General features: G+C 47.0%; 1 protein-coding gene across 6 annotated transcripts in view; it reads left to right on the forward strand.

The window, feature by feature from the left end:
• grik1a (glutamate receptor, ionotropic, kainate 1a) overlaps positions 1-20,973 on the forward strand; it is a 329,820-nt gene that overhangs the window by 197,703 nt on the left and 111,144 nt on the right. For all 6 annotated transcript variants that reach the window (XM_078408895.1, XM_078408897.1, XM_078408898.1 and 3 more), the window contains one exon: positions 8,438-8,491. In XM_078408895.1, coding sequence (XP_078265021.1) covers positions 8,438-8,491 — 54 coding nt within the window. The remainder of the gene's footprint in view (positions 1-8,437; positions 8,492-20,973) is intronic.

A 20,973-nucleotide genomic window follows, 5' to 3' on the forward strand; every position in this document is an offset into this window, starting at 1 on the left:
TGCAAAGAATCTGCTGCATCCACAACCATTCCCAATTCTGATGAAAGGTTTGATCTGAAACAGTAATTACTGTTACCTTCACATAAGCTTCCGGATCTGTTTCTGTTTTTTCCAGTTTTTGTTTTGGTCCTCGGACTTACAGCAACTGCAGATTTTGCATCTTATGGATGAAGCAGGATCTCGCGGCTGTACAACAAGGGAGATTATTGAGGGCGTGCAGCGTCGGTTCACGAGGTTAATTCCCGGAATGGCGGGACTGTCATATGTTGAAAGACTGGAGCGACTAGGCTTGTATACACTGGAATTTAGAAGGATGAGAGGAGATCTTATCGAAACGTATAAGATTATTAAGGGGTTGGACACGTTAGAGGCAGGAAACATGTTCCCAATGTTGGGGGAGTCCAGAACCAGGGGCCACAGTTTAAGAATAAGGGGTAGGCCATTTAGAACAGAGATGAGGAAAAACTTTTTTAGTCAGAGAGTTGTGAATCTGTGGAATTCTCTGCCTCAGAGGGCAGTGGGGGCCAATTCTCTGAATACATTCAAGAGAGCTAGATAGAGCTCTTAAGGATAGCGGAGTCAGGGGGTATGGGGAGAAAGCAGGAACGGGGTACTGATCAAGAATGATCAGCCATGATCACATTGAATGGTGGTGCTGGCTCGAAGGGCCGAATGGCCTCCTCCTGCACCTATTGTCTATTGTCTATTAGCTCTAATTATCCATACAGTATATGAACAATCAGAGGGCATTTGATGAACCTCAAACATACCCATTTTCAATATTTCAGTGCAGGCTATGGCTAGGTGCTAAAATTCTGCTGCTTTCTCAAATGCAGAGCATTTCATTTTCATTCATTCAATGACCTTCATTCCAAGTCAGGGCAGGTAGAAAGAGAGAGATTAAAGGTTTGAGGAATGCCACCACTAGTGCCATTGCCATGAGAGTGGGAGGGATCACGTGCAAGTCACACATCTTCCCTACACGGGTTCCTTACAGCAACCGTCAAGCTGTGATGATAATGTCGTGATACAGTCTGCACAACCACGGCGTACATAACTACGTTTATTGACTTACTGTGCCCATTTCTTCTTGTTACAGAAATGCCATAACCTTGGGAGAAGCAATTTGGATCCAGTCAGCAAAAAGGCACTGATGGTGCCCTATATTCATGGCCCTTTGATTGCAGACCAGAAGGGTTCAGTGATACTGAAAGGGGAAGCGCAGAGTGGGGTCATGTCCCATGGGTATGGATGGAGGCTGTCTGCTCCTGACCAGGGATGCAGCTTTGCCTCGGGTCCTTTGAATGATTTTGTGCAGCTAATTCTGAACAAGCAGCACCTCACGAACAGCAGCTGCTTCACCAAACAGAACGCTAGATATGCCATTCTGTGATTCCTAATTAATGAGTGATTTTACATGGGCAGAGAACGGCTTGTCTGCTCGATAGGCTGCACCTGCTGCCTGAGCAGGGGCCCTCAGGCATTGTAAGCAATGAATTCGGTTGAAGACACTCTCAGGCATCTCCCACAGGGAATATTGGGATCTTGAGATGCCCATTACCCCAACACCCCAATGTTACGCCCCGATCTCTATCAACGGGGACAGTGTGGAGAGAGTGTCCAGCTTCAGGTTTCTGGGCACTCACATTTCAGAGGACCTAACATGGTCCAATAACACTGCTGCGCTGGTCAAGAAGGCACAGCAACGACTGTTCTACCTAAGAACACTGAAGAAGTCCGGTCTACCCCCAACAGCTGCTGACGACCTTCTACCGCTGCACCATAGAGAGCATCCTAACACATGGCATCCCTGTGTGGTACCTCAGCTGCACGGAGGCAGAGAGGAAAGCTCTTCAGCGGGTAGTCCATAGAGCTCAGAGGGCCATCGGAACACAGCTACCAGACTTGGAGGGCATCTACAACACACGATGCCTCAGAAAAGCCACCAGCATCCACAAAGACTCTTCACACCCCTGCAACAGTCTGTTTGAACTTCTTACATCGGGCAGACGATACAAGGCCTTCTACGCCCGCACCTCCAGACTCAGGAACAGCTTCATCCCCAGGGCCATAGCTGCTATGAACCGGTCCTGCTGAGCCGGATGGTCACATCGCAGTGATCCGGCACAGATCTACTTGCACTTTATTCTGTCTTAAAACTGTTACAATTTGTTTCGTTGGGTTGTTGTTGTTTAAATTAATTTATTTATTTCATCGTATGGGAGGCACATTCCCAATCTCATTGTACCCCTGTACAATGACAATAAAGGTATATTGTATGGTATTGTATTGTATTGTTAGCATTTATATTATCTAACTTGAGCAAAAATGTTTTGGAAGTAGAAATAACAACTGGTTTCAGCATGAGTGGGTACGGACTCCAGGAGTCCACCTTGGTGATAAGTGGCAGCCATCTTGAAGAAGGGCAATCAGTGACTGTGACCATTGAAGTACCAACTATCTGCACTCAGCATTAGTTTCATAGGGAGGTTCAGGGATGGGTTCAGGGCGGCACGGTGGCGCAGCGGTAGAGTTGCTGCCTTACAGCGAATGCAGCGCCAGAGACTCGGGTTCGATCCTGGCTACGGGCGCCGTCTGTACGGAGTTTGTACGTTCTCCCCGTGACCTGCGTGGGTTTTCTCCGAGATCTTCAGTTTCCTCCCACACTACAAAGACGTACAAGTTTGTAGGTTGATTGGCTGGGCAAATGTAAAAATTGTCCCTAGTGGGTGTAGGATAGTGTCAATGTGCAAGGATCGCTGGGCGGCGCGGACTCGGTGTATCTCTAAATCTAAAAAATCTACAAGCAACCCAGGCCATATTGGACAAAGCAGTATAAAAGATATGCTAACTTCTACTTGCTGGTTTGGAAGACAAAGAAGAGGATTTTTAACCCCAGCTTTTAGAAGAAGAATGTATTTTCCTCGTCAACAAATGTTCCCTGACATGCTCTGACCAGCATAAACATGTGTGGCTTGAGTACTGTCCGACGTTTGACAACTAGGGAGGGACTGGCATTACTGACTGATGTTGATCCAGTTTTTCTGGATGATATATTGTTGAACGGCACCCAATAGGATATTTGTCCCATGCTTTCCTTCATCATCCTCTGTTTTTTTACTGTTCTTCAAATTCCTTGATTGTCAGTTTTCCTCCACAGACGGCTCATTGGGTTGGACAGACTGTGGGGAAAGATTGTGTGGGATCTGACAAATAATGAATGTTGGGAGACTTGAGAGTCAAGAATCAAAAGTGTTCAATAGTCTTGTGTACCGACAACGATACGTACCGACAACAGGATGCAACAGGACCACCTGAGAGAAGATGTATACCAAATGCTGGAGTAACTCAGCGGGACAGGCAGCAGCTCTGGAGAGAGGAATGGGTGACGTTTCGAGTCGAGACGTCACCCATTCCTTCTCACCAGAGATGCTGGTGTTTGCTATTGAGGGCGTGCATCGTAGGTTTACTAGGTTAATTCCCGGAATGGCGGGACTGTCATATGTTGAAAGACTGGAGCGTCTAGGCTTGTATACACTGGAATTTAGAAGGATGAGAGGGGATCTTATCGAAACGTATATGATTATTAAGGGGTTGGACACGTTAGAGGCAGAAAACATGGTCCCAATGTTGGGGGAGTCCAGAACAAGAGGCCACAGTTTAAGAATAAGGGGTAGGCCATTTAGAACTGAGATGAGGAAAAACTTTTTCAGTCAGAGAGTTGTGAATCTGTGGAATTCTCTGCCTCAGAAGGCAGTGGAGGCCAATTCTCTGAATGCATTCAAGAGAGAGCTGGATAGAGCTCTTAAGGATAGCGGAGTCAAGGGGTATGGGGAGAAGGCAGGAACGGGGTACTGATTGAGAATGATCAGCCATGATCACATTGAATGGCGGTGCTGGTTTGAAGGGCCGAATGGCCTCCTCCTGCGCCTATTATCTATTGTCTATTGCCTGACCCGCTGAGTTACTCCAGCATTTTGTGTCTACCTTCGATTTAAACCAGCATCTGCTGTTTCCTCCTTCAGACACCACCTGAGAGAAGGGCTTGGTAAAAGGAATGACCGGCACAAAATGGTCAAAGGCCAAAACCCTATTTTTAGACTTCTAGAGCCCTTCTGAAAGAAAGTTGAATGGGAAGTAGAATCAACCATGACAAGGCAGTCCTGCCCGATTCTGATCTGAGCACAAAGGGCGCACCTGGCTGTGCAGGTGGAATATTGCTCAGAAAACAATTTCAGGACAATTATGCCCTCATTCATATAATTCTAAAGAAAAACAATAGTACCAGAAATGGTCAATATTTGCTTTTGAACGAGTAGTTTCATAATGAACAATGCCACTGAGGAGCACTTGTTGTGAAGTGCATTTAAAATGATGAATGGGTTGTAATGTTTCAAACCGTGTGTTTGGTTCTGTCTATGGGATAATTCATTAGAAATATGTCAATATTTGTATGTAGTGCCAATTATGATTGTAAATGGTATTGCAATTGCATTTTCCAGTGTTAAATGCCACAACAGTTGGTTTTGTACACAAAGTTCTACAACAGCATATTGGAGATCAGATCATAAGTTGGTTTGGTTACCCTATGTTTGGAGTATTGAATGTGAAGCGGTCTTGCATTTTCCAACAGGCAGAATATTTAAGGGAGGTGAAATGATTAGCATTTAAGATTAATGATTAGCAGAAAATGTGTTTCCCAACCACTTAAGTTATTTTCACTCCAAAGTACTAGCCTTTGTCTTTTCAGGACCATTTTCTCTGAGCCTGCCACACAGCCAACCTATATATCTATATATCGAGAACCAGGGGTCACAGCTTAAGGATAAGGGGGAAGTCTTTTAGGACCGAGATGAGAAAACATTTCTTCACACAGAGAGTGGTGAGTCTGTGGAATTCTCTGCCACAGAAGGTAGTTGAGGCCAGTTCATTGGCTATATTTAAGAGGGAGTTAGATGTGGCCCTTTTTGCTAAAGGGATCAGGGGGTATGGAGAGAAGGCAGGTACAGGCTACTGAGTTGGATGATCAGCCATGATCATATTGAATGGCAGTGTTGGCTCGAAGGGCCGAATGGCCTACTCCTGCACCTATTTTCTATGTTTCTATGTTTCTATACTAAAACTCTCGTTTGTTTGTTTGTTTGTTCCTGAACTTCAGCCAAAACAGTACACGATAGCGTGACAATGTTAGGCCCACCTACTCACCGTCATCATTTGGTGCTATTGGAAGAAGTTTCATTGAAATCAGTGTTATATTTTTAAAGTTATTCACATTCACAAGTTTAAATCTATCTCCTAGGGAGGGAGGGGGGAGGGAGGGAGGGGCTGGAGGGAGAGGGGAGGGAGGGGGGGGGAGGAGGAGGATAAGGGTGGTTGAGGGGGATGGAGTGGGGGGGGAAAGGGGGGGAGGGGGAGAGGTGGGGAGGAGGGTGGGGTGAGGGAGGGGAAGGAGGGAACGGAGGGGGGATGGAGTGGGGGAAGGGGGAGGATGGAGGGGGAGGGGAGAGGGGGGAGGAGGGCGGGGAGGAGGGGGAGAGGGAGGGGGAGAGGATAAGGGGGGTTGAGGGGACGAGTGGGGGGAGGGGGAGGAGGGAGAGTGGGGGGGGTAGGGAGAGTGGGGGGGGGGGTAGGGAGAGTGGGGGGGGGTAGGGAGAGTGGGGGGTAGGGAGAGTGGGGGGGTAGGGAGAGTGGGGGGGTAGGGAGAGTGGGGGGGGTAGGGAGAGTGGGGGGGTAGGGAGAGGGGAGGGGGTAGGGAGAGGGGAGGGGGTAGGGAGAGGGGAGGGGGTAGGGAGAGGGGAGGGGGTAGGGAGAGGGGAGGGGGTAGGGAGAGGGGAGGGAGAGGGGAGGGGGTAGGGAGAGGGGAGGGGGTAGGGAGGGGGTAGGGAGGGGGTAGGGAGAGGGGAGGGGGTAGGGAGAGGGGAGGGAGAGGGGAGGGAGAGGGGAGGGAGAGGGGAGGGAGAGGGGAGGGAGAGGGGAGGGAGAGGGGAGGGAGAGGGGAGGGGGTAGGGAGAGGGGAGTGGAGGGGAGGGGAGGAAAGTGGGGGAAGGAAATAGGGGAAAGAAATAGGGGAAAGAAATAGGGGTGGGGGAGGGAAGGAAATAGGGGTGGGGGGAAGAAAGAGGGGTGGTGGAGAGGGGGGAGGAGGAAGAGGGGGGAAGTGGAAGAGGGGGAAGAGGAAGAGGGGGAAGAGGAAGAGGGGGAAGAGGAAGAGGGGGAAGAGGAAGAGGGGGAAGAGGGGGAAGAGGAAGAGGGGGGAGGGGAAGAGGAAGAGGGGAAGAGGAAGAGGGGGAAGAGGAAGAGGGGGAAGAGGAAGAGGGGGAAGAGGAAGAGGGGAAGAGGAAGAGGGGAAGAGGAAGAGGGGGAAGAGGAAGAGGGGGAAGAGGAAGAGGGGGAAGAGGAAGAGGGGGAAGAGGAAGAGGGGGAAGAGGAAGAGGGGGAAGAGGAAGAGGGGGAAGAGGAAGAGGGGGAAGAGGAAGAGGGGAAGAGGAAGAGGGGGAAGAGGAAGAGGGGGAAGAGGAAGAGGGGAAGAGGAAGAGGGAAGAGGAAGAAGAGGAAGAGGGGAAGAGGAAGAGGGGGAAGAGGAAGAGGGGGAAGAGGAAGAGGGGGAAGAGGAAGAGGGGGAAGAGGAAGAGGGGGAAGAGGAAGAGGGGGAAGAGGAAGAGGGGGAAGAGAGGGGAAGAGGAAGAGGGGAAGAGGAGAGGGGGAAGAGGGGGAAGAGGAAGAGGGGGAAGAGGAAGAGGGGGAAGAGGAAGAGGGGGAAGAGGAAGAGGGGGAAGAGGAAGAGGGGGAAGAGGAAGAGGGGGAAGAGGAAGAGGGGGAAGAGGAAGAGGGGAAGAGGAAGAGGGGGAAGAGGAAGAGGGGGAAGAGGAAGAGGGGGAAGAGGAAGAGGGGGAAGAGGAAGAGGGGGAAGAGGAAGAGGGGGAAGAGGAAGAGGGGGAAGAGGAAGAGGGGGAAGAGGAAGAGGGGGAAGAGGAAGAGGGGGAAGAGGAAGAGGGGAAGAGGAAGAGGGGAAGAGGAAGAGGGGGAAGAGGAAGAGGGGGAAGAGGAAGAGGGGGAAGAGGAAGAGGGGGAAGAGGAAGAGGGGGAAGAGGAAGAGGGGGAAGAGGAAGAGGGGGAAGAGGAAGAGGGGGAAGAGGAAGAGGGGGAAGAGGAAGAGGGGGAAGAGGAAGAGGGGGAAGAGGAAGTGGGGGAGAGGAAGAGGGGGAAGAGGAAGAGGGGGAAGAGGAAGAGGGGGAAGAGGAAGAGGGGGAAGAGGAAGAGGGGGAAGAGGAAGAGGGGAAGAGGAAGAGGGGGAAGAGGAAAAGGGGGAAGGGGGAAGAGGAAGAGGGGGAAGAGGGGGAAGAGGGGGAAGAGGAAGAGGGGGAAGAGGAAGAGGGGGGAGGGGGAAGAGGGGAGGAGAGGTTTGGGCCCTACGGGTCCACTTGGTTCTAGTTTGTTCCTAACATGCTCTTCCCCTTCCATATCAAACTGCAAATGTCTGACTCCCTCAGTATACCTCCATGGCCTCATGTACTGCAGAACACTCACTGCCACCAACCCCAGCCATCGTTCACTGGACATGCACAGCCTTCTCACTGTCCCTTGCTTGCCAAATGTCCGCACCTTACTGCTGCAGATGAAGATAAAATACCTGCAGTCTTGTGCTCAAAATGAAAACAAATAAATGAAAGACTAAATAAATAGATGGACATATCTACATTCAAATGAGTCATTGAACGAAGGCCCCATCTTTCAATTCCTGTGGGCATAACCATGAAATCTGTAAATCCTTTCACGCCAGATCCTTTTATCTCCAAATCCTTTGTTCTGTCCAAAATGTATCTCCGGTCCATCACCATCGAAGCTAAGAGCTGGTCCTAAGATAGACATAAAAAGCTGAAGTAACTCAGCTGGTCAGACAGCATCTGGGAAATGTCACCAACACCTTTTCTCTTGAGATGCTGTCTGACCCGCTGATTTATTCCAGCTTTTTGTGTCTATCTTCGATTTAAACCAGCAACTGCATTTCCTTCCTACACGAAGAACAGGTTCACTTGTTTTGAGTTGAGTTTAGTTTATTGTCACGTGTACCGAGGTACAGTGAAAAGCTTCTGTTGCGTGCTAACCAGTCAGCGGAAAGACGATACAACTGAGCCATTCGCAGTGAACAGATGCATGATAAAGGGAATAACGTGAATAACATTTAGTGCAAGATAAAGTCTAGTAAAATCATACCAAAGATAGTCGGAGGGTCTCCAACGAGGCAGATGGTAGCTTATGCTGAATGCAGCATCTTGTGGTGTACAAGTTGCTATGATTTTCAATATGAGGAGAGTGATTAGGTTTCAAAGAAATTCATTCATTCTGATGCACTTCGGAACATGCATAAGTTTCAGTGAATGCTGCATGAATATAGACTCCATATTTTACTGTTAATGCTAATCTGTTTTCTTTGCAGATCCTTTCGATGGGAATGATGACTGAATATTACCATTACTTCTTCACCACACTGGTAAGGTGGCATTTAAAAAAAACAGTAGCTTGACATTAGAGAATGTGATTGATTCTGATTTCTCTGTTAGTTTATGGACACTTTGTGTAGAGGACACTCAATGTCCAGTGGTGGTCCCCACACACTTCCCTGTGTGAAGCGTATTGTTCAAAAGCAATGAGAAAAATGGCAGAGGCCAGGAATGAGACTGAAAATGGCAGAACAGGCAGCACATATGGAGAAGGGAATATTGTTCATGTTTTGGGTATATAATCTGTCATCAGAACTGTGGAAAAGTAAAATATTAAACATAGTGTAAATTACAGAAAGGGAGGGAGGAGGCGGAGGGAGATCGTGGAAGTGGCTGGGAGAGAGTGGAAGCCAAGAGGAATTGGGTGACACGTGCCTCTGGTGAGAGTGGATGTTGAAGGCTTGCTAATCAGCTGGTCTATTCAGAGGAAGTATAAATGATTGATCAGTAGGATTGGATGTTACAATCCCTAAGGTTTGCACTACAATTGACTGGTGTTGTTCTTGCGGGTGACCACTAGGTGATGTTGCTACCATCTTCAGTTGTGTACCTCAACGTCACTGGGTGTTTCGGCCTTTTATCACAAGACACCCTCAGTCGAGGCAGGCCCACGGCAGGCCCACGGCAGGCCCACGGCAGGCCCACGGCAGGCCCACGGCAGGCCCACGGCAGGCCCACGGCAGGCCCACGGCAGGCCCACGGCAGGCCCACGGCAGGCCCACGGCAGGCCCACGGCAGGCCCACGGCAGGCCCACGGCAGGCCCACAGCAGGCCCACGGCAGGGTGATCAGACCTGGGTGTGTGTCTTCCGTCACGTGGCAGCCCAGATATCATCTCTTCTTTTCAGCCACAGCCAGTGACTGCTCCGTTCGGCAGCATTGGCAGGTTCTTTGATTGCCCTCCTTTGGGACTGCCCTCTGACTCCTACTTCCCTCAGGAGCCTTGCGGTGGAACTGGCTACAAAGCCCCTGCACCCCACCTCCACTGGACGCGCCCTTACACTCCAACCTCGCCCCTCTGCCTCTACTGCAAGGTTGGAATGGAAGGTGAAGTCAAGTCAAGTCAAGTCAATTCTATTTGTATAGCACATTTAAAAACAACCCACGTTGACCAAAGTGCTGTACATCTGATTAGGTACTAAGGAAAAAAATGAAACATACAGTAGCACGCAAACAGTTCACAGCACCTCCTCAATGAGCCTCAAATGCTAGAGAGTAGAAATAGGTTTTGAGCCTGGACTTAAAGGAGTCGATGGAGGGGGCAGTTCTGATGGGGAGAGGGATGCTGTTCCACAAGGTGCTTGAAAACAAGAGGAAACAGGGAGAGAAAATAATGCTGGCACTGAGAGACCCAATCCCTGAAGTTGCTACAAGGCTGGAAAAAACGTGATGGAAATACTCAGCGGGCCGGGCAGTATCTGCGGAGAAACAGGGTTAACATTAAGACTAATGCCTTTACATAGAACAGCACAGAAATGGGCCTTTTGACCCACAATGGTTTGGGTGAACATGGTGCCAGGTGAAACTGATCTCATCTGCCTGCACATGACCAATATCCCACTCTTCCCTGCGTTTCCCCGTGCCAATCCAAAGACTTCCACCATCTGCCACCATCGTACCTCCCTCCTCCACCACCACCCCTGGCAGTGCGTTCCAGGCCCCACCACTCTCCGTGTGTTAACCAAAATGCCCTGCACATCTCCAATAACCTTTCCCCCTCTCACCTTATAGCTGTGCCCTCTAGTGGTGGACATTTCCACCCTGGGGATAAAGGTTCTGACTGTCCACCTTACACCTCTCATAATGTTCTATACTTCTACACAGGAGGTATATATTTGTCACCTGATTGGAACTGATGCAATCAAGAAAGGCTGGCGTTCTGATTTATTTATTTTTGATTTAGAGATACAGCGCGGAAACAGGCCCTTCGGCCCACCGAGTCCGTGCCGCCCAGCGATCCCCACACATTAACATTATCCTACACACACTAGGGACAATTTTTACATATTACCCAGTCAATTAACCTACATACCTGTACGTCTTTGGAGTGATTGAATTTGGTTTGCTTTTGCGGGCTGCACCCACCCAGTAGAAAGGTGGGTTTCTGTTGGGGTTTGTTAGAACAGCGTAGGAACCAAAGAGTAGGGATGAGATGAAGAATAAGCTCAGGGTCATTTTGGGAACTGAATGCAGGTGTTTTGCAAGGCAGTCACCCAAATTGCATTTGGTTTCTCCACTTCACGAACATTGACTAAAACTCACTAAACGAGGAAAAGTCTGAGGAAGGGTCTCGACCCGAAACGTCACCCATTCCTTCTCTCCTGAGATGCTGCCTGTCCCGCTGAGTTACTCCAGCATTTTGTGAATAAATACCTTCAATAGACAATAGACAATAGACAATAGGTGCAGAAGGAGGCCATTCGGCCCTTCGAGCCAGCACCGCCATTCAATGTGATCATGGCTGATCATTCTCAATCAGTACCCCATTCCGGCCTTCTCCCCATACCCCCTGACGCCGCTATCCTTAAGAGCTCTATCTAGCTCACTCTTGAATGCATTCAGAGAATTGGCCTCCACTGCCTTCTGAGGCAGAGAATTCCACAGATTCACAACTCTCTGACTGAAAACGTTTTTCCTCATCTCAGTTCTAAATGGCCTACCCCTTATTCTTAAACTGTGGCCCCTTGTTCTGGACTCCCCCAACATTGGGAACATGTTTCCTGCCTCTAACGGTACGGGGCGGCACGGTAGCGCTGCGGTAGAGTTGCTGCTTTACAGCGAATGCAGCGCCGGAGACTCAGATTCGATCCTGACTACGGGTGCTGCACTGTAAGGAGTTTGTACGTTCTCCCCGTGACCTGCGTGGGTTTTCCCCGAGATCTTCGGTTTCCTCCCACACTCCAAAGACGTACAGGTGTGTAGGTTAATTGGCTGGGTAAATGTAAAAATTGTCCCTAGTGGGTGTAGGATAGTGTTAATGTACGGGGATCACTGGGCGGCACGGACTTGGAGGGCCGAAAACGCCTGTTTCCGGCTGTATATATATGATATGAACGTGTCCAACCCCTTAATAATCTTATATGTTTCGATAAGATCCCCTGTCATCCTTCTAAATTCCAGTATATACAAGCCTAGTCGCTTCGATTTGTACCAGCAACTGCAGTTATTTTCCTACACTAAAAGTACAAGTATGTTGCTGCTTCACCTGCAAGAACAGTTTTGGTCCCTGGAAAGGGAGAAGGATAGAGATAAAGGGGCAAGTATTGCATCTCCTTTGGGTGTGTGAGGCAGCTCTATGGGAAGAGGAGAATGTGTAATTAAAAATGGAAGAGTGAATCAGAGAGCGATGGAGAGAATGGTCCTTTCTCGAATGCTGAAAGAGGAGAGGAAAGATTTAAATGTCTGTGTCCACACTGATGTCTGAAGAACAGTCCCCACCCGAGAAATGGGAGATGTTGCCACATCTTCCGATGCATGTACTTTTCAAAACAGATCAGGATAAAAACATTGAAGTTGAACTCAGACACACCACCACACCCATCAAAATTAATGAAGGGTTTTAGTCACAGCTGGTTAGGCATATTCCCGCACTAAGTAAATGAGGTAAAACTGCTGCTTGTCACTGCTAACAAAAATACTATATACATTCTCTGGGGCCATTCAGATACTGCAGTGATCATCTGCAATTATTTCCCAATTGCAAATGATCACTGCCGCGATGGATGGACTGGCCCCAGTGTATGAATGCAGTGCTTTTTTTGTTTTTCATTTGCTTAACCTATTATATGCTCAACCATTCATAACCCAAATCTTTCATTAATTCCGTTGATGTGCCTGGGTCCAAGCTCCATGTATTCATTGTGACCTGCTCTGTTTTATAATGCTAATTTTAGAAGTAAATTCAGGCTCCTTGTAGCTGGTGACTGCATTTGCAAGGACATGGATTTGTTTGTGCAAGGTAGACCCGTATCACGCTGCCATCTTAGCATCTTATTATCAGGTAAACTCAGCACAGCAGACCTCATTGGAATTGTACAACTGCCCTGGACTGCCCATTTGGTTTCACAGAGCATATCTTGCTGTTTTAACGTGCAAAGTAATAAATGACGTTCTCTCTCCTTTTATTCACAAAATGCTGGAGTAACTCAGCAGGTCAGGCAGCATCTCGGGAGAGAAGGAATGGGCGACGTTTCGGGTCGAGACCCTTCTTCAGACTGATGTCAGGGGGGCGGGACAAAGGAAGGATATAGGTGGAGACAGGAAGACAGTGGGAGGTCTGGGAAGGAGGAGGGGAAGAGAGGGACAGAGGAACTATCTAAAGTTGGAGAAGTCAATGTTCAAACCACTGGGCTGCAAGCTGCCCAGGCGCTCTGTGATTGTAAACTGCGTCCAGTCCCCCCATCTTCAGACCAGAAGCAGTCCATACAGTTGCCAATTTGGTCTGATAAGCCATCTATTTCACAAATGCATCAGCGTGCATAATCTTGATGAATGCAGCAGCAGGAACATATAACACTGATATAGCTTGGAAACGCATGTAATCCCATTGTCATTCTGAAATGGAAGAAGGCTGTGGCTTGTTTATTTTTGTTGTAAAAGTTCTAAATCATTCAAAAAATGTAATATTACATGAAGGAATGAAATGTTTACCAACATCGCATACTTTATGTGTAAGACCTCTGGCACCAAATACTTGAAAGTTCTAAATTAGTTTTGCTCCTTTAGATTATAACTTGGAAGTTGAATTGCCACTAATGTTGGAGTGCATGACATTGGGCAATAAATAACAGGCAGTCAAGCTGCAGCCCATTGTGTGCACTGTGACTGTTGATGATGTATTACTGGTGCATATGTTGCTCCTAAACCTATTAGTGTGATATATTGACACTCTTCTAATCATCAGGCCAGGCTCAATTTCCTGCTCTTTAATAAATCACATAGAATGTCAGTCCAAACACTGGAAAAAGCATCAATAACCCTCAGTCTCTTCAAAATGTATGTAAATTGCAAGGCGGTTCTTGTTTATCATTCATATTTCTGTATCTCCATCAGCAGCTGATTTTAGCTTTCCACACTCACTCCTGGAAATTTTCAGCAGTGATCGTATTCATCCTTAATCCCACAAGAGATGCAGTCCAACTTCTGATTTAGATTTTGTTGTGACATTGTTTCCAAGAATGTATGAAATTCAATATTTCTTTTTTTTTACTATTGTCAACACACTAAAAAAAAAAATCAACATCCTGCATGGACTATAATTGAGAAGAACGTTCCATTTGTCTTGAGACCTGGCTGGTAAAGCGTTGGCTCGCTGCCCTTTCACTTCTGCATTCTGCATTGGTTCCAGCCGAAGACTGATGAGTTGATTATCTCCTGTTTCAACCAGCCGTGAGGACTGGAAGTGAAACTAATCTGAACACTCTCCTAGTGGGTGCAAGTGCACAGCTCAATGATGCTCGGAGTCTGCCACTCAGTTGACAGCCTCACGACTGAGAGGCCACACGATCAACTGGAATGATTCATGGAAATAGTTGTTAAGATTTTTTTTTGCTGCTTTGCTTCTGCCTTTGAGCCCATCACTTCAAGAGCCTGGAGGTTCCAAACTATTGATCACGGAAGGGGATAACCCGGGTCAGACACATTGCTGTAATTGGTATTTAATTAATATTATTAGGTTAGAGCAGAGGAGGCTTTGGTTTTCAATGTTACTAAACCCATTAGTAATGAGTGTTTGATTCAGGTACAATTATCAGAACACATTGTGTTTTGTCAGGATTGGCTCTGACCCGTGGGGATGACGAAATATACAACATTTATCAGAGAGGAAAACGATCTTTCAGCGAAACTGACGTTTCTTGAAATTCTCTCTGCTGAGCAGATACTTTTAGTTTTTGACATCACAGTTTGTTTAGCCAGTGGAAGTGTCACTGCAAAACGAGCATTTCCTCAGGCTGAACGCCTGGTGGAGGGATGGGGGGGGGGGGGGGGGGGGAGATGGGAAATGTGCCGGCTGGTATTCACAGGCACCAAGCCTGGGGGAATTTGCAGGGAAGGTGAAGCTCACAATTAATCCAGACATGGTGATGTCCTCTGAAGCCTGCCCTCTCTGGATCATCCAGGACCACAACCATCCGCCCAACCTTACAGAAAGGGAAGATAGTCACCAAACGCTGGAATAACGCAGCAGGTCAGGCAGCATCTAAAAGAAATAGGTGATGCATCGGGTTGAGACCCTTCTTCAGACTGAGAGTCAGTGGAGTCAAGGGAAATTGGAGATATAGACGGTGACGTCGAGCGATATAGAACAAATGAATGAAAGATAAGCAAAAAAGTAACAATAATAAAGGAAAGGGGCTGTGGGCTAGGTGAAAACGAGTTGCAGACAATGAAACTCATCAGGACAACAGTGAAACTAGTACAATAACTAGGGTGGAGGAGATGCAAGAGTCACTTTTGTGTCTATCTTTGGTCTAGATACAGACCACCAAACAACAGTAGGGAGGTTGGGGATAGCATCAAGCAGGAGATAAGGGATGCGTGTAGCAAAGGTACAGCAGTTATCATGGGTGACTTTAATCTACATATAGATTGGGCCAACCAAACTGGTAGCAGCGCTGAGGAGGAGGATTTCCTGGAATGTATGGAATGGTTTATTAAACCAATATGTAGAAGAACGGACTAGAGGGCAGGCCATTCTAGACTGGGTATTGTGTAATGAGGAAGGATTAGTCAGCGATCTTGTTGTGCAAGGTCCCTTGGGCAACAGTGACCATAAAATGGTGGAATTCTGCATTAGGATGGAGAGTGACACGGTTAATCCAGAGACTAGGGTCCTGAACTTAAAGAAAAGAGAATTTGAATGTATGAGACGGGGATTAGCTAGGATAGCCTGGCAAATTATATCATCATATCATATCATATATATACAGCCGGAAACAGGCCTTTTCGGCCCACCAAGTCCGTGCCGCCCAGCGATCCCCGCACATTAACACTATCCTACACCCACTAGGGACAATTTTTACCTTTACCTAGCCAATTAACCTACATACCTGTACGTCTTTGGAGTGTGGGAGGAAACCGAAGATCTCGGAGAAAACCCACGCAGGTCACGGGGAGAACGTACAAACTCCTTACAGTGCAGCACCCGTAGTCAGGATCGAACCTGAGTCTCCGGCGCTGCATTCGCTGTAAAGCAGCAACTCTACCGCTGCGCTACCTTACTTAAAGGGTTGCCGGTGGAGATGCAGTGGCAATGATTTAAAGATCGCATGGATGAACTCCAAAAATTGTTCATCCCTGTCTGGCGAAAAAATGAAACGGGGAAGACGGCTCAACCATGGCCAACGAGGGAAGGCAGTAGAGGCCACTTCACTGGATGTTTTCAAGAGAGAGTTAGATTTAGCTCTTAGGGCTATAGGTATCAAGGGATATGGGGAAAAAGCAGGAACGGGGTACTGATTTTAGATGATCAGCCATGATCTCATTGAATGGCGGTGCTGGCTTGAAAGGCCGAATGGTCTACTCCTGCACTTATTTATCTACGTTTCTGTTTCTAGGTTAAACCAGCATCTGCAGTTCCTACACATCCTAGAAAGGGAACACAGTCTGGGCCCCTTGACCCCTAGGTAGGTTCCTCATGGAACCCTTGACCCCTAGATAGGTTCCTCATGGAACCCTTGACCCCTAGATAGGTTCCTCATGGAACCCTTGACCCCTAGATAGGTTCCTCATAGAACCCTTGACCCCTAGATAGGTTCCTCATGGAACCCTTGACCCCTAGATAGGTTCCTCATGGACAGTGCTATTGTCTGTATTGTCACGATTGGAGAATTTGTCTAATTTGTCATCCCTCATAAATATACTGGCACACACAAATGCAGAAAGAGTCTTTCCTGCATAAACAAAAACTATTAAGCAATCCATTTAATCTGAAGCACTAAACTGCCCTAAGCAGCACAGGACATGGAGTGACGTCATTGAGCAGGTAACCATAACATCCAGAAACAAAAGTATCAGGACTTCTGCCGCAAAATAAATAAACCCATGCTCCTAAAAGGATCAAGTTGAATAAACCTGTGCTGCATGAAATGGTACCTGAACCATGGTACCTGAACCATTGGAGAGCGTTTGGTTTACTACCTGATCTATTAAGTGTGTCCAAGTGCAATAATTACATAGGAAATCCAATTTTATGGCACCATGTAACAATCAGCTTTGATAGGGGAATAGAATTTGGTTCATAAAGCAAATCATTCTCTTTGTTGGGCACTTTTTCCTTCACAGTTAAGGTGGAACCATTGGGGATTCCTTAAATTTTACTGCCGGACTTTAAATTCAGTGGCCCAAACATTCATCAAAATAACAACACTTGTTGCCCAAGGATTCAATGCTATACAGAGGAGCATACTTTATTTGAAACTAAAAATGAAAGGAACATGATGCAGAAATAGGAAAGGAAATAAATAAATTCCCATGGTTCTACCTTCAATGAAAGTGTTAAGGTCACAACAATAGAATTTTTAGTTTAGAGATAGTGCGAAAACAGGCACTTCGGCCCATCGAGTCCGCACCGACCAGCGATCCTCGCACATTAACACTATCCTAGACACACAAGGGATAAATTACATTTATAACCAAGCCCAATAGACAATAGACAATAGGCAACAGGCAACAGGTGCAGGAGGAGGTCATTCGGCCCTTCGAGCCATTCAATGTGATTATGGCTGATCATTCTCAATCAGTACCCCGTTCCTGCCTTCTCCCCATACCCCCTGACTCCGCTATCCTTAAGAGCTCTATCTAGCTCTCTCTTGAATGCATTCAGAGAATTGGCCTCCACTGCCTTCTGAGGCAGAGAACTCCACAGATTCACAACTCTCTGACTGAACCAAGACACAGTTCTTGCAGGTGTAGCTCCCAGAAGCTCCAGCGGTGTCCCTACCTTCCCACATCCTGCAGGAAACACACTGCACCAACTTGCCCGCCATTACTTTAGTGTCAAAAACAAATCAGGCTCAAAAACAAGTGTAACCTCCTCACCTCAGCCTCCTCGCCGAAGATTCACAGCCAAAGAATGACACTTTTCTCACAGGGCACTTCCCTCAACAGGGCCGCACCCCTTGTGCAAGCCTTGTTTATATCAGTCACTAAATTGACTAATTGACCAATTTACCAAGCTTCTAATTTAATTGCTCAGCCAATCCCTGCACTCACTCCTATCCTGCCTTCCTCTGACTAGCTGGGACATGTGCACTTCACTGAAAGCCTGCTAGCGTCCTTTGGCGCTCTTTTTTAGATGGACTTTTACCTGTGAAAGAGGTTGCAGGATCAATTTATCCCAAAGAGGCAGAAAGAATCTAAGGGGAGTAAGAGACACCTGTGGCTGACAAAGGAAGTCAAGGACAGCATAAAAATTAAGGAGAGGAAGTATAACATAGCAAAGAAGATTGGGAAGACAGAGTATTGGGACTCTTTTAAAGAGCAACAAAAGTTAACTAAAAAGGCAATACGGGGAGAAAAGGTGAGGTACGAGGGTAAACTAGCCAATAATATAAAGGAGGAGAGCAAAAGTTTTTTTAGGTACGTGAAGAGGAAAAAAATAGTCAAGGCAAATGTGGGTCCCTTGAAGACAGAAGCAGGGGAATTTATTATGGGGAACAAAGAAATGGCAGACGAGTTAAACCGTTACTTTGGATCTGTCTTCACTGAGGAAGATACACACAATCTCCCAAATGTTCTAGGAGCCGGAGAACCTAGGGTGATGGAGGAACTGAAGGAAATCCACATTAGGCAGGAAATGGTTTTGGGTAGACTGATGGGACTGAAGGCTGATAAATCCCCAGGGCCTGATGGTCTGCATCCCAGGGTACTTAAGGAGGTGGCTCTAGAAATAGTGGAAGCATTGGAGATCATTTTTCAATGTTCTATAGATTCAGGATCAGTTCCTGTGGATTGGAGGATAGCAAATGTTATCCCACTTTTTAAGAAAGGAGGGAGAGAGAAAACGGGTAATTATAGACCAGTTAGTCTGACATCAGTGGTGGGGAAGATGCTGGAGTCAATTATAAAAGACGAAATTGCTGAGCATTTGGATAGCAGTAACAGGATCATTCCGAGTCAGCATGGATTTACGAAGGGGAAATCATGCTTGACAAATCTACTGGAATTTTTTGATAATGTAACTAGGAAAATTGACAGGGGAGAGTCAGTGGATGTGGTGTACCTCGACTTTCAGAAAGCCTTCGACAAGGTCCCACATAGGAGATTAGTGGGCAAAATTAGAGCACATGGTATTGGGGGTAGGGTACTGACATGGATAGAAAATTGGTTGACAGACAGAAAGCAAAGAGTGGGGATAAATGGGTCCCTTTCGGAATGGCAGGCAGTGACCAGTGGGGTACCGCAAGGTTCGGTGCTGGGACCCCAGCTATTTACGATATACATTAATGACTTAGATGAAGGGATTAAAAGTACCATTAGCAAATTTGCTGATGATACTAAGCTGGGGGGTAGTGTGAATTGTGAGGAAGATGCAATAAGGCTGCAGGGTGACTTGGACAGGTTGTGTGAGTGGGCGGATACATGGCAGATGCAGTTTAATGTAGATAAGTGTGAGGTTATTCACTTTGGAAGTAAGAATAGAAAGGCATATTATTATCTGAATGGTGTCAAGTTAGGAAGAGGGGATGTTCAACGAGATCTGGGTGTCCTAGTGCATCAGTCACTGAAAGGAAGCATGCAGGTACAGCAGGCAGTGAAGAAAGCCAATGGAATGTTGGCCTTCATAACAAGAGGAGTTGAGTATAGGAGCAAAGAGGTCCTTCTACAGTTGTACAGGGCCCTGGTGAGACCGCACCTGGAGTACTGTGTGCAGTTTTGGTCTCCAAATTTGAGGAAGGATATTCTTGCTATTGAGGGCGTGCAGCGTAGGTTCACTAGGTTAATTCCCGGAATGGCGGGACTGTCGTATGTTGAAAGGCTGGAGCAATTAGGCTTGTATACACTGGAATTTAGAAGGATGAGGGGGGATCTTATTGAAACATATAAGATAATTAGGGGATTGGACACATTAGAGGCAGGAAACATGTTCCCAATGTTGGGGGAGTCCAGAACAAGGGGCCACAGTTTAAGAATAAGGGGTAGGCCATTTAGAACGGAGATGAGGAAGAACTTTTTCAGTCAGAGAGTGGTGAAGGTGTGGAATTCTCTGCCTCAGAAGGCAGTGGAGGCCAGTTCGTTGGATGCTTTCAAGAGAGAGCTGGATAGAGCTCTTAAGGATAGCGGAGTGAGGGGGTATGGGGAGAAGGCAGGAACGGGGTACTGATTGAGAGTGATCAGCCATGATCGCATTGAATGGCGGTGCTGGCTCGAAGGGCTGAATGGCCTACTCCTGCACCTATTGTCTATTGTCTATTGTCTATTGTGATTCACACTTACCTTCTTTCAACCGACGGTCGTCCTTGCTGCTACTGCTGCTCTCCCAACCTTTACTGACTGACTGCTAGCGTCCCTTTGGCGCTCTTTTTTAAATGGACTTTTACCTGCAATTCGCACTTAGTTACTTTCAGCCAACGGTCGTCCTTGCTCCTGCTACAAATAACCTACAAACCATTAATGTTTTTGGAGTGTGGGAGGAAACTGAAGTTCTCGGAGAAAACCCACGGGGAGAACGTATAAACTCCATTCAGACAACACCCGTAGGGGTGGTGGTTGAATCCAAGTCTCTGGTGCTGTAAACGCTGTAAGGCAGCAACTCTACCGCTGTGCCACCATGCCACCGAATGTTAAAGAGAATAATGTGGATCTCTGATCTTTAAAGTAGTGTAGCATAGAAGAAAATGCCACCTGGATCATGAGCACAGCAAACACTACGTATTATACTTGGGTTTGGATTCATTGTATTTATGAATGAATGAATGAATGAATGAATGAATAAGTGTATTGGCCAAGTATGTGCATATACAAGGAATGTGCCTTGGTGCTCCGCTCACAAATGACAATACAAACATACAGCTAACAATTAAGAATAAAGCATAAACACATCAAAACAATAAAGATACAACATTACGGTCTAAACATGTGGGTGAAAATAAACCAGAGCAAAAAAGAGACTACAGACTTTGGTTATTGAGTAAAACTATCACTCGTGGAAAAAAAGCTGTTTTTATGTCTGGCTGTGGCTGCTTTGACAGTCCGGAGTCGCCTTCCAGAGGGAAGTGCTTCGAAGAGTTTGTGGCCAGGGTGAGAGGGGTCAGAGATGATCTTGCCCGCTCGCTTCCTGGCCCTTGCAGTGTACAGTTCGTCAATGGGGGGAAGGTTGCAGCATTATGTGTAGCATTATCTGACTTGATGAGGTACCATACAAGACATGTGACGATAAAAACCTAAAACTAATAGCAAATAGAAAGAGCTTAGGGTTCCTCCAGGCAACGATTATGCCTACTGAACAAGTCAGTGCAAATAATATGTTTGTG

The sequence above is a fragment of the Rhinoraja longicauda genome, chromosome 12 (assembly GCF_053455715.1).
Source record: "Rhinoraja longicauda isolate Sanriku21f chromosome 12, sRhiLon1.1, whole genome shotgun sequence".
NCBI lineage: Eukaryota > Metazoa > Chordata > Chondrichthyes > Rajiformes > Arhynchobatidae > Rhinoraja > Rhinoraja longicauda.